The sequence below is a fragment of the Electrona antarctica genome, assembly GCF_951216825.1.
Source record: "Electrona antarctica genome assembly, chromosome: 2".
In the NCBI taxonomy this organism is placed as follows: Eukaryota; Metazoa; Chordata; class Actinopteri; order Myctophiformes; family Myctophidae; genus Electrona; species Electrona antarctica.
Genome location: NC_136807.1, coordinates 34,175,072 through 34,188,617, shown reverse-complemented (window position 1 = coordinate 34,188,617; position 13,546 = coordinate 34,175,072). Strand labels below are relative to the sequence as shown.

General features: G+C 46.8%; 1 protein-coding gene across 4 annotated transcripts in view; it reads left to right on the top strand.

Moving 5' to 3' along the window:
- LOC306912416 (serine/threonine-protein kinase WNK2) overlaps window positions 1–13,546 on the top strand; it is a 55,938-nt gene that overhangs the window by 24,107 nt on the left and 18,285 nt on the right. Inside the window, exons 6-16 of one of the 4 annotated variants that reach the window (XM_079488620.1) lie at window positions 254–342; window positions 503–722; window positions 4,973–5,237; window positions 5,356–5,471; window positions 7,410–8,528; window positions 8,627–8,665; window positions 9,596–9,766; window positions 10,548–11,138; window positions 11,648–11,965; window positions 12,247–12,290; window positions 13,322–13,478. In XM_079488620.1, the coding sequence (XP_079344746.1) occupies window positions 254–342; window positions 503–722; window positions 4,973–5,237; window positions 5,356–5,471; window positions 7,410–8,528; window positions 8,627–8,665; window positions 9,596–9,766; window positions 10,548–11,138; window positions 11,648–11,965; window positions 12,247–12,290; window positions 13,322–13,478 (3,129 nt within the window). Of the gene's footprint in view, window positions 1–253; window positions 343–502; window positions 723–4,972; window positions 5,238–5,355; window positions 5,472–7,409; window positions 8,529–8,626; window positions 8,666–9,595; window positions 9,767–10,547; window positions 11,139–11,647; window positions 11,966–12,246; window positions 12,291–13,318; window positions 13,479–13,546 lie in introns of all 4 variants that reach the window. The other 3 variants (XM_079488619.1, XM_079488621.1, XM_079488622.1) reach the window with 3 other exon arrangements.

Below are 13,546 nucleotides of genomic sequence, written 5' to 3'. Positions count from 1 at the left end.
TAAAGCCAGAGTCAAAGGTGGAGTCCGTAATCCAAAAGAGCAGGCCGTGCCAGATCAGAAATCCGTAATCCTGAAAGAACGGAACAGACAGGGCAGGTCTTAGCTCTCATATGGGGGCCAAGCTTTGTTGTGGAGCCTGATGGCTGCTGGCACCAAGGAATGTCCAAGTCTCTGTGTGCTAAGGAGGGATGATATTGTTGTTCCTTTCCAGTTCACAGCACGTTCTCATTGTTTTGCTTTGATGTTCTCACAGGGGGTGAAGCCAGCTAGCTACAATAAAGTCATAGATCATGAAATAAGGGAGATTATAGGGGAGTGTATCCGCCAAAAGAAAGATGAGAGGTGAGTGATTACCCGCCATTAATTCATCAAATTATTTTTTGGGATCATTCTATCAATTCTAAAATTATGTTAATTGCTCATCACAAGTTGAGCTGAACCAGAACAGACGTCTTGAAATTGCATGAGTTGATTACATTTTCCGATGATTGACCCTACCCAGGTACTCCATCAAGGATCTACTGAACCACGCCTTCTTCGCTGAGGATACTGGTGTGAGGGTGGAACTGGCTGAGGACGACGATGGGACAAAGGCCTCCATAGCGCTCCGGCTGTGGGTTGAGGACCCCAAGAAACTAAAGGGGAAGTACAAAGAGAGCGGTGCCATCGAGTTCAGCTTTGACCTGGAGAAGGAGGTCCCTGAGGGTGTCGCGCAAGAGATGGTGAGTGAGAGGTGGCTATGTACAGTATCTGGGAATACGCCAAGACATACAATTGGCAAAATCATTGTCCTGATGTTGTCAGACAGTCAAGATCAACTCTGAACAGAGCATGTGATACATGATGCTCCTTTACCAAAGGATTTGTTTTATTGATCTGTGGTTCCCACACACACATTGAAACATATTATGCAGGACGGACCAGTACTCGAGAGCTTTCTTCGTCCACTGAAAGTCATGTCACAGGAAATGGCAGCCTACAGGTTGTCTGGACAAGGCAGATAAAATTACATTTGAGTCGAGTGGTGTTTTTGTTTTAGTTGATTATAATTGCATGCATGTCTCTCTACCCCTCATGTTTGTAAACATTTCCCAGTAGACCAGGACATGAGTACAGTAAACAGTAAATTAGCTTGCTGACACATGCTTGCTGTTATCCCACTGTAGGGCTTACGAATACTGCTCGCTGTGTTTTCACTTTTGCAGACAAGATAAGTATCCCACTTTTCGTTAAACAGGTCGATCTTGTTCCAAATCATGTTTAAATCAGTGATTTCAGAAGGAGGTAGTCTTGCATTCAGACGATTAGATTGCTGTCACTGGAGCTGTTGATGTGTGAAGATGGGTCTTACCACGCGAGACTAGGGGGGAGGAACCTTGTCGTGTTTGGGGACAGGGAACACTGATTTTAGTTCACTCAGTATCCTGTCTATGTTCAATTTTGAAACGGTGTGAACCTATTCCGTCCACCACAACTTGCCAACCTGGATGGCGCGCTAGTCTATACTGAGGCCATTGGCTACTTGCCATGGGGCGGCACTAGCTTGCATAGTGGCTCGCTCTGACACATCTCACAAGCCCTCAAGGCATCACTGTCGTTGTGCTTGCCTTCATGTAAGTCATGCATGCTTAACCGCATTTTTTTTATCACTTAACGTTTTATTATTTTTTTCAACAAACGGCACGAGACAAAAGAGAAAAAGAAAAAACACACACGCACACAAAAAAGATTTTTTGCATATTATCATATAATCCTAGACATTTTCCGTTGTTCCTCATTCCCCCATATAGTAAGTAAGGTAGCCTTGCCGAGCCATTGGGCCCATAGGGCAGGAGCCTATCTCCTGTTTCTGTAGCGTGAGGCAGCTTGATGTACAAGTACACCCCCTGGACATGACCCTAGTATGTCGCAGGGACTTAACCCCAATCCAACCCTTGATGCTGAGTGTCAAGCAGGGAGGCACTGGGTCCCATTTGTACAGTCTTTGGTATGACCCGGCCGGGAATTGAACCCCGACCTCCCAGTCTCAAGGCGGACACTCTAACAACAAGGCCACTGAGCTGATTTCCCCCATAGTCTTTATGTTCGGAAAAATTGTCATTGTTCCTGTGTTGGAGGTTGCTTAACCGCTCTTTATTCAGTTTAGTTGAGGGTAAAACAAAACAAGCACTCCTCCTACCCCTGGTCTGCTGGGAAATGTAAAAATGTCTTGGTAAATAAAAACAAAATCCTCCACTCACATTTACTAGTCTGCGACATACATATTATGTTTTAGTCACATTCATTATTCCTTGTGTGGGGCTCAGTGAAATGTTTTCCGGGCATGGCATAGCTGTGCTGTTGACACACACACTGTGTGTGCCAACAGTGCCTGTATCTCATGATCAGGGAATGCGCCCACATGCAGATGGCCAGTGATAAGCTACTGCGCATTTCCAGGAATCCGGTGATTGCACTACTATTTTTTTTATCTTGCTTTTCCCCAGTGGAATGCCCATCATCAGATAAGATGCCCTGGCTGAGAGAAATGTATACTCCAATAAAGTTGCACATCTTTCTCTCTATTTATGGTTATATCTCATCTAACAGTGAAAACTCAGATTAACACATGTTGACAAATGTTTTTGAGAGGTCAACCTTTGGTTTGACACATTTAGGATACATTTTTGCAATCGTCGATGAACTGGCATGACTGTATCTGTATCTAAAGGAGCTCACACGCATGAACCTTAGGCCTATCGATTCCACCGCATATGAGATATGAGCATCTAGTCAGCCATTATCAGATGTTACTAAAGCACTCAACCAGTGGTCTCTGGACCACTAGTTGTCCATGCCATAATTACAGGTGATCCATGGTAGTGTTTCTTTATCTAATTTAAGAAACAAATTGAATTTGCTTGGGGCGTAGTGAGGTGTTAAAAAAAACTAAGAAAACAAAGAAAAAGGTTTAAATAAAATTATGACTTTTAAGGGCTTGATATATTTTGTTACCGGTAATTCTGTGCACCACTGCGAGAGATTGTGACCGTGTAGATCTGCTATTTTTGGTGAACAACACAGGCACACAACCATGTTTAAATACCGGTATTAAAGGACAACTTTAGTTTTTTTTCAACAAAGGTTCATGTTTTAGGTTGATATGAGAGAAAGTAAAAGATGAGTGTTAATCTTTTTTAATTTGCTGCTTTCTTTCGTTTTAGGGATTTTAGGTGTTTTTGACAGGGGGGCGGGGGCATTCGAACATGGGGCTAAATATGTATTTTTTTTACAAAATGTAATGGCAATTTATTTTTTTACTAAAGTCTTACTAGACCCCAAGAAATTACATCTGGCCACAAAAGATCACAGGATCTACTGAATGTGAAGGTAGCCTACTAGGGGGAAAGCCACACTGTGTGTCATAGGCTCGATATGTCAGTTTGACACATTCAGTAGATCCCGTGATCTTTTGTGGCCAGATGTAATTTATTGGGGTCTAGTAGGACTTTAGTAAAGAATAAAAAAATAAATCGCTATAACATTTTGTAAAGAAACACATATTTAGCCCCATGCTCGAATGCCCCCGCCCCCTGTCAAAAACAGCTAAAATCCCTAAAATGAAAGAAAGCAGCAAATGAAAAAAAAAATACATTCACCTTTTACTTTCTCTAATAACAACCTAAAACATGAACCTTGAGACTAAAGACTAAAGTTGTCCTTTAACCCATTCTGGGTGGGAACCTCTTTTGGTGTTTTAACCCTTCAGGCTGGGAACCCATTTTGCGGTTCTGTACAGTATGTACACTGTACAGTATTAAAAAATTAATTAGATTACTATATTGTCGTAGGGACTGGGGAGGTGGAGTCACTGGGGTGGTCCTTTGATGATTGTTCGAAATATGCTGGTCCAGAGCTGAAAAGGAAAACGGATTGAGAACCACAGGAGCCCCATGCCGGGGGGGAGGGGGGTGTGTGCATGTACAGCAAAAGATACGTTCTGAGAAAGAGAAGTATTAGATGTGAAGATATACTATATTGCTTTTGTTGATGGACCAGAGCTCTCCCTGCTGTTGTAATGGGAGTGAAGCTTCTGAGATGATCAATTTGTCCCACAGCCAGCTGACCCGTTTCCCATCCTTCTCTTTATCTTGATCCCTTTTCCACTCCGTATTGGTTCAATGTTATTCCATTTATGCTTTGTCTTGTTTGTAATTGTGTTTCACGTCTTCCTATCTCTTTATATCTGTCTGTCAGTATATCAGTCTCTCCCCGGCTGTGTAGTTCTGCCTCAGCCTAAACAGTGACTGGTAAAAATGCCAGGGCTTGGTTGTTAACGAATGCTGTGGGGATGACAGCAGACACTGAGGGCTATACGGGCACAATGAGACTGCACAGTCAGCAGCATGTGCCCATCTCAGATCTCCCTGATGACTAATTTCCCAACAGACAGAGAGATTCAGGTCATCTTCATAGACGGGTCTCCTGTCTGCGGCCGTGCACCTCCGGATATGGTGTCATATTGCTATTGTTTATTATTTAGGTCACATTCTAACACGTTTATAACATTTTAAGTGTTATGTTATACATTAGAATATCATGAGGCTTATGTATAGTAATACCTATAAATATGGTGAACATCTTTATCTTCTATGATAGTAATTTACTACACCTTTGTACCATATATGATAGTTAGTTGTGAGACAAAACGGCAGGTAGAGGTGTGTCCTTTGTATAATTGGTGGGTAATGTATAGTGTCTGGTGCAATATTATAGTTTGAGGTAACATTATCAACACTGCCAGTTAATGTTGGGAACCAACTGAATCCAAGCACTAGTCCTCTGAAACCCCCCAAAATAGATTTTCTATTCTATCACATTCCAGCTCTCTCACTTCTCCCCTCCTGTCTCTATGTTGCTCCCTCTTTTCTCTCACGTATTCAACTCTAAAAATATCCCATTAAGCCATGCATGCTTTCCCTCTTTCTGTTAGGTGGAGTCTGGCTTCTTCCATGAGAGCGACGCAAAGACTGTGGGAAAGTCGATCAGGGACCGCGTGTCGCTTATCAAATGGAGAAGGGAGAGAAGTGCGTCTGCGGCGGTGGACCGAGGCGAAGGGGCTCTCGGCGCACAGCCGACCCTGACTCACGGCTCCTCCGCCGTGGCTGCACCGTCTGGACAGCTCCCACCTCTGGAAATGGAAGAAACCGAGCTGGACAGATTGTCCAAGCTGCCCGCTAGCGCCACCTCTGTGACATGTAAGGATTTCCCCCATGCCCTCTGCTCCGAGACACACAACAAGCCATCAATGTTATTTGTTTTACCTGTTGCGTTACACAGAGTGACCCTTTGATCTCTGTTGTTACACCCCTGCAGCAGACAGCACGTTTGACAGTGGTTTGGGCTCGGCCGTGTATTCAGACTCCCACAGCAGCCAGCAGAGTGTCCTCTACCAGTCTCTGCACGAGCCCATCACCATGGCAACGCAGCAGGTCTGTACCGTGAGCAGAACACATGCAGGGCCCATGTACACACACACACACGCGCACGTACAGTGCCACACACAATGTGAAACAAATTACTGGACATGTGCATGAAGGTCATTAAGTGCAAACAAGCACTGTGCCCACACAGATCCCCGCAGGATCATTACCCCACACAGAAGCTTAGCAGACTCTCGGCACACATCAGCCCTAATTAACATAGTCATATACATTACACGTGTATATTGCATGTCCATATCCATCCCTGGCAAGTGTGCAAACATACCACTTTTGGTTCCACGTCCCTGTTCGTCGTCATTCCATCCTGTCGTTTTGTTTTTGTGAAAGTGTGATGTGCAGTAACATCTGTTTTGCTTTCGGGTTGCTGTTGGATCAGCTCCCGCACAGTGGTCCCTGTTTGGTCCCTGAGAAGCGTGAGGCTTGGCAGGGAGCTCTGGGCCCACAGCTCAGGGCCGAAATGGGCGCCATGGCACGGAGAGGAAGTGCCCCCGTCATCGACAGTCTCGGAGCCAACCGCATCGCTCAGTTCCAAGCCCTCATCCGAGCCCAGAACGTGAGATCCATCAGCCCCGTCCCCACCACCTCTGAGAACCGATCGGAGCTCGGCTCCACCGAGGTCCACTTCGAGGCAGAGGACGGGTTCCCCTCCCAGAGCGATTTGCCTCCGCTGCGGTCGTCCACTCCCGCCCTCTCGTACCTAGAGGCCCGTCGCCACAGCGACACATGCACACACGCGCAGCCAGGAGCCGCCAGTGTGTGCGCGCCGACATCGCTTCCTGGTGGACGGAGACACTCTGACCTCAGCAGTCTCCTGAGTCTGAACTCTCAACACCACCAACACAGCTCTCTGCCTAGAACTCACATGTGCCATGCGTGTGTCTCTCTGTTGCTCCATCACCATCTCTCCCCTGTTGCCAGGCCAGCGCATTCCTATGCATGTGCCTTCAGACAGCACCACCACCACGCTACTGGTGGGTCCGCAGGGGCTAAAGGTCAGAGCGACTGTTCAGACTTCTCCCTGTTGCAGAAGTCCCTGTTCAACATCATCAGCCGCAAAACAACAACCCCCTCTAACACCTCATGCGCCCAGGGCCCAGCCCCGCTCCACCCACCCCCCCAGCGGCCTGCCCGCAGCTATGGAGACGGCACCCTGAAGGTTGACCCTCAGAGTGGCGGTCTGGTTGGGGAAGCCAAGCCCCCCCATGACCGCCGGGCCAGCTACTGTGCTGGAGAGCAGCGAAGCGCCGGGGCTGAGGGAGTGGTAGGTTCTCATCGGCGACAAGCCCCCCACCCCCTGTTGTCCTCCGTTTGGGTAATCCGACGCTTGCATAGCCGATACCTCCTAGCCTGTAGGAGGCACAGCACTGTTCTGCATGGAGCCAGTCTGATCTCCTGTCTGCTGTCTGCACCTTGCTGCCTGTTGAAGGCCTTACTGGCTTACTGTCTTCGTAGAAATCACTAGTCTTAATGTTTGGGAGAACGTGGGACAAACTGTTGCAGATCAACTTCATGTCCTGCTGACTAATGACATTAACAGTCTGTCTTTCCGCTTCACTGACTAAGTGCCCAGCTGTGTTTTAGTTTTTTTTTTCTCCCTACCTCGGGATTGTGTAGATCCTTTGACACTGCTCTGGACAGATGGCCACTGGTGGCCGTCTAACCTCTTTCCTCACCACCTCCCTCGCCTTCCCTCCTTCCCTTGTGTCCTTCCTTATTTTAGTGCACACCTGTTGCCGCCTGCTCATTGTGGAGACGGATGTTTTATGAACTTATTTTTATTCCTTCATCCTCTCATTATGTTTACATCCTGCGTTATTCATGCTGTATTGAGTGTGTCATTTTCTGTCGCTTTTGTGGGCCTTTGTCATGGGCCCAGTACAGGTCTACCCCAAGAGATTCTAAAATAGTTTATTATTCCTCACTCAGGTCAACACTGCAGGCCTCCAGAACCAACCTTCACTCCAGAGCCTTCCTTCCTCCAGCCCAGCGCATCATAGTCCTCTCCAGTACATCCAGTCTGGACATAGTCATCCTAGTCCAACCCTACCTCCAGCCAATCTGCCAGCCTTTACTGCATCCAGCTATGCTGCTCCAGGTATGCCACACGCTCAAGCTGCATCGGCCACGGCGCAACAATTTGCACAGAACTACCAAGCACCGTTTCAGCAGCAACAGGCGGCGGCTGCAGCGACGGGATACCCTGCTGCTCCCGCGTCCATGCCTGTCCAACAGACTGGACCTACAGTGACAGCAGCAGCAATCACCATGCCACTGCAGCAGCCGTCACAGAGCTACCCTGTTGCAACAGGTGTGCCCACTGTGGCAGCCACTGCCCAGTGCCTCCCTACCCAGGCTCCTGGTGCTCCTCAGCAGGTGTTGCTGTCTAGTCATCAGGCTGGTCAGACTTCCTCCTCACCGACACATTACAGCAAACCAATCCCACTTCAACAACAACAGCACCACCAACAACAACCCTCACAGCCAATCGCTCAATCTAATGTACAGTACACCCAACAAGCTCTACAAGCTCATGTTCAGCTCGGTTATTATGACCAGCAAATGGGACACGTTATGCAACAACAACAGCAAATGGCGCCTAAACTTCAGTCTCAGCATAGCCTTCAGACCTCTATTCATCAACAACCAGCCCCAATATTACAACAACACAGCCACCAAGCAATGCAGAGTTCAGTTCCATCGCAGAACCAACAGCTAGCCCAGCCTACATTTCAGCAGGTTCCGGTCCCTGCCTCGCAGCCCTATCCCACGTCTGCTCCAAATCCACAAGTCCCTCCAGCTCAGCAAGTGTACCTTGCTGCAGGTCAGTCTGATATCTCCTCTCAAAGCAATGCGCCCACTTCCACTAATGTGTTGCAACCACAGATGGGCCAAGTGCCAAGCCAGTACATGCCTGCCCAGTCTGCTGCAGTGGGGCAGGCCTATTCATCTCTTCCTCAACAAGCTGCAGCCCCGCAGACTTACCCAGGATCAAGCCAAATGGTGACGGCCCAGAACCTTCCGGCCACTGCACCCGTGGCACAACAGGTGAGTGTACAGTGATGATCATGAACTTCAACATCATTCATCTAGCCATCTTGAGTTCCCCCAGCTCTGACCCTGCTCTTTCTTTCATTTCTCATCAGTTCCATCCCCATCTCTACACCACAGCTTTCCTGAACCAGGTAGAACTCCATTCCTCACAGCACACTTTGTCACAGCAGTGCCCAGTAATTATGTTGTTGTAACATAAAGATGCAAAACAAAATGCAAACTTGACGTGAGAAATATTGTTTGTTTATGACAACATAGCTACTGAGTTCTGGAACTGCAGACATTAGATTTGAGTAGGTGTTTCTGGCCATCTACTTCCACCGTGGCTGGAGAAGGGGGAACGTGTTAAGGGCACGGTCACACATGAGCCAATTGAATATTCACCTCTCATTCACTTCCATTCAATGTGAACGAAGAGGCAAATTAAGGAATGACTCTGTGTGGCAAAGCAATTTTGCATCTTGCCCTGTGTAGACTACAGCATTGGTAAACGTTTCTTTGACTCCACTTTGCTGTAATTAGCAGTAGTTCTCTTAGTGAGCCAAGATGAGACCAACAACCACATCTACTCAAACTACAAAGCCAACAATAAATTAATAAATAAAATGCAAAGTATACTCACAACGTGATGTAAGCATTTTGATCAGCAATTTATTTGTATTTCTTTGAAAATGGCTGGTTTTGCCCTGGTGTTGACCTTGACTTTAGACAAATATTAGGGTTATCTTTTTTTGGTGCGTGAACGTGCCCAATAAACAGGAGTTTCCTGGGAAACCGGCCAACACAGAGCTTACGGAAGCAATAATGAAAACAATAACTGTGCTGTTATCCGCTAAGCCCTGTGCGTGCCCTGTGTCGGCAGAGAAGTGTAATTCAGAGCTCAAAGCCCTGAGCAGCAGATGCATGACAGGATGGAGAGAATGTAAGCCATTCTGCTCTGAGTCAATGGCAGGAAAAGCACAGAGGAGGGGTGGGGGGTGTGGCTGTAACCAGAGTCCTTTCCATCATCCAACTTCCGGTGCATTTCTCCCCCTTCTCTTTTGATGCTTTCTGCTGGTCAGGGCATTTCACAGTTCGGACAAGATGGGCCGAGTCACGGGCAGAATTTGAACCAATCCGCATCCCATGCACTTCCTCCTCAACCGTCATTGGTTCAGGCCCCTGTCCATCACCAGGTCCATCCCCTGCATATCTCCACCGTGCTGCCACCAACACTTACACACCCATCCCAGGTATACGCTTATAGAATCACTCGCGCTTATCACAACCATTTCCGTTTTCTTGAGTCTGATTTTTAGATTCAGTGGACGCCTCAGCAGAAGATAAGGGATTTGGACATTGTTTAGCCTCTCGAGATTCTTGACTCACACAATTTTAGGTACTATATCTAGGTACTATACTGTAAATAAAAATAGTCGAAGCCTACCCAGTACCCAGCTTGCTGCATAGCAGAAATGGAAAATCCAAAATGTATTTAAAGATATTTTAAAATGTATCTTTTCGTCTGGCGATCGGGTGGCGCAGTGGTAATTTCTGCCAGTGGTAAAGCCTGCCCACCACAACATGTTGTGGGTTCAAATCCACCATGGTGCATCCGGCTTTGTCCGGCGTCTGTGCGAACACAATTGACCATGTTTGGGAGAGGGAAGCTGGGCTGGGAAGATATTTGTCACTGCATGTATTCCTACAGGCTGGGGTGGCCCCTGTGAGCAGGGAGTGTTGGGCGGTCGGAGTAGGATGAAGGCTCTACCTAGGAATTGATTGACCTAATGGCTAAATTGTGGGGAAAAAAGGGGGGTAAAAATAATTGGCTACTTGAAATTTAGGGGGTGGGAAAAGTCTCTTTTCATCAATGGAAATGACAAACGGATGAAGGCTACGGACTGTAGTATTCGAAGATTGTGGAAAAGTTGTCTGGCTTGAGAGACTAGATTTCGCTTGATGCACCATCCTCCTACTTTCGAACCTTCTCTTAATTATGCTATGTCTTCCTATTTCCTCCTGTTTCTTCAGTTCCCTTCACAGTTTCCCTCTGTCCAAGCGATGGTGGCTATGACAGACAGTGTCTCCTCCTACCCTCAACCCTGTCCTGCTCCTCCACCCTACTCCTCCTCCTCAACCTTGACCCCTCTGCCTCCGATCTTCCTCTCTCCTGCCAAAACCGTCCCTCTAACGGTCCCTGTGATGGCGGCTATGACCGACAATGACTACTCCTACCCTCGACTCTGTACCGCTCCTCCACCCTACACCTCCTCAACCTTGACCCCTCTACCTCCGTTCTTCCTCTCTCCTGGCAAAACCGTCCCTGTAACCCCCTCGGTCTCCCCCATCTCCCCCCTGCACATAGAAAACGCTTTGGCTCCCCCTGTCTCTGTGCCTCTCTTACATTCACCCACACCCCCACTAGCTATGGTAGGGCCCCCATCCCCACAACCCCAGCAGTGGTGTCCCATTACCCCTCAACACACGGCTGCTAGATCCGAAGTGTCTCATCCGCAGCCTGTGCTTATGGAAGCCCTAGTCACACATGGCATGCACACGCACTCCACCCCGTCACAACACACACACCCGCCCCCTGTCACCAGCGCTCAGCCTCTGAGACAGGTAATTATTATGGCTGCAGTATAATGCACGTGTTTACCAAGAAGGTGTGAAACTAACTAGCTGTGTGTGTTGAGGGTGGATTTGCTGTGTCTTGGGTGTGAGCCTTCACTTGATAACCTATTTTATATTGTGTATGCTTCTGCACAATCAATGTGCGTCATGTCACCAAAGAATCGAAACAAAACAAAAACATCCTGTCATCTGTTTTTTGGGTGGCATGTTGAAATATGCACAGCTTTCTATTACTGACAAAGGGAATTTGTTTGCGTGTTCAAATTAATGCAATGATAGAGATGAAAACATGCCTTAGTGGTAGTGTGTCATGCTGTTGCAAAAGAAAAATTACGTTTAGTTCTATACCTAATAGCTTGAAATGGGTTAACAACATTAAGGACAGTCATTAAAGCTCTAATGAAGTTACGATCTTTCTGGAGAACAAATCCCTTTGTGGTGACTTGCATAAATGTGTTGTCTGCAAATCCATTTTATTTCTGGCTTCCTTTATGCAGGTTCCACAGCAGACCCTGCTCAGCCACCCAGAGCCAACGCCTTCTTCTCAGCCGGCCCAGCCTGCAGTCTTTACCCCACCTGTATTGAATGGGCAGGACGCTGGCACAGCCGCTGCTGCTCAATTGGACTCCACCCAAAACTTGGGCCAGATACCTCCGCAGGCCCGGCATCAGGCCCAGAGCCACGCTCCAGCGCCGCTGCCCAGTGACTCTCGGATAGCATCATCAGGGCCTTCCAGCTCCAATCTGACTCAGCAGAAACAGGCCGCCGCTCCCTTGGGGGCTGTGAGTCAGAGCACAACAGAGAGCAACCTGGAGGTATGGATAGATGTGGATTAATTCCTTTAGGCTCCTCGTGGTTAATTCAAACTTGGTCGTACAATGGTGTCACACGCTGAAAATGGCTGATCTACGTCAACTGGTAGATCGGCTATTTTCAGCGTGCCATGACGTATAAATGGGGCTTTAACACCTTTTCCTCTTCTCTCTCTTGTCAAATTCTGAGTTACCAGCATCTCAAAATGAAATGCCTGACACTTGATATAATCCTTTATTTCCCCCTGGTTGTTCATATTTTCTGCATTTTGTTCTGTCTGTAGGATCAAGCTACTGAGAAACAGACAGCAGGACAGAGCTATGACAGGTACTAGCTGTTCTCAACTTAGAGAGGTGTTTGGATCATGTGGTGATTTGGACAGATGTGCGTCATATGTAGCCAGTCTAGACCAGCTCTGAACCTTGGACAACATTCTGATATAACATTGAGCCTTTACTAAACACTATTTAAAATTTGTTTTTTGATTAGTAGGTTCTATTTAGGGTTGAAATTACTTAATTGAATAATACATTATTTACATAAATTCTAGACAGACGCGTAACGGGTAGAGAGAGATGCAGTAAAGGTCGTCTGGATCGGGATTCGAACCTGTGACGTGCTATCAGACTGCATCAGAGCCTGTGGAATGCCACCAGGCGCCCTTCACTTTATGGTTTAAATTGATTACACTACATAGATTCTGATTTGTTTAAGATTCTGATTATTTTTGACTGCAGCAGCCACAGTTAACTACATTCCTTGATAACACTGTAATGAAATGTGAATGCAGATGTCACGGTACATGTACTTACAGTTTCCTTTATGAGGTAGGTTTAAATTTCTCATGTGGTTGAGTAAAGGTTGACCTAATTGTTTTATATGATAATTGAATTTGTATGTTATTTGAACAAGTTCTTAGAACATCCTCCTAATTCTGTTTATAAGCTCTAATGAAAGCTTAGCTTAGCTGAATTACTTTCTGTCCAAATCCTTGAATCAATGACACGCCCTGCGTCGGGATAAACATTTTGCAGCAGAATGGAGACTCTTGGGGCCTATCGTATCGTATGCCCCATTTACTTTGTCTTGATCCATCTATATTTGGATATGCCCACTGCCCAGGCATATTTATGAACACTACCGTGTTCCTTTTACATTAGCAAGAGGAACAGAACATGGGTATTAAGTATTAAGCACATTAATATTATTTGGTCTCAGACAACCATTGAAGGCTATAACAAAACATTTGGAGGCCCGGTTTTCCACTGTGTTTTGCAAGGGCAACTCATCCATCCAAGAAATAAAAGAATAAAGCACTGATCTGTAAAATTGTCTCCTCCTTTCTTCACAAAAAGCAGCATCAACTCGGATGCCACCTCAGGGAAGGAGTTGAGTGATGGCTGCGAGGGCACATACGGACTGAAAGGTGAAGGGAAGATCCGCAGACATCACCGCAGGTCTACGCGCACCCGGTCCCGTCAGGAGAAGATCAGAACTAAACTCAGCATGCTAAACGTGGGTACCTTTTGTTTTGTTTGTTTTTTTACCCATGGACTTCAAATCATATATACTTTACATTGCTG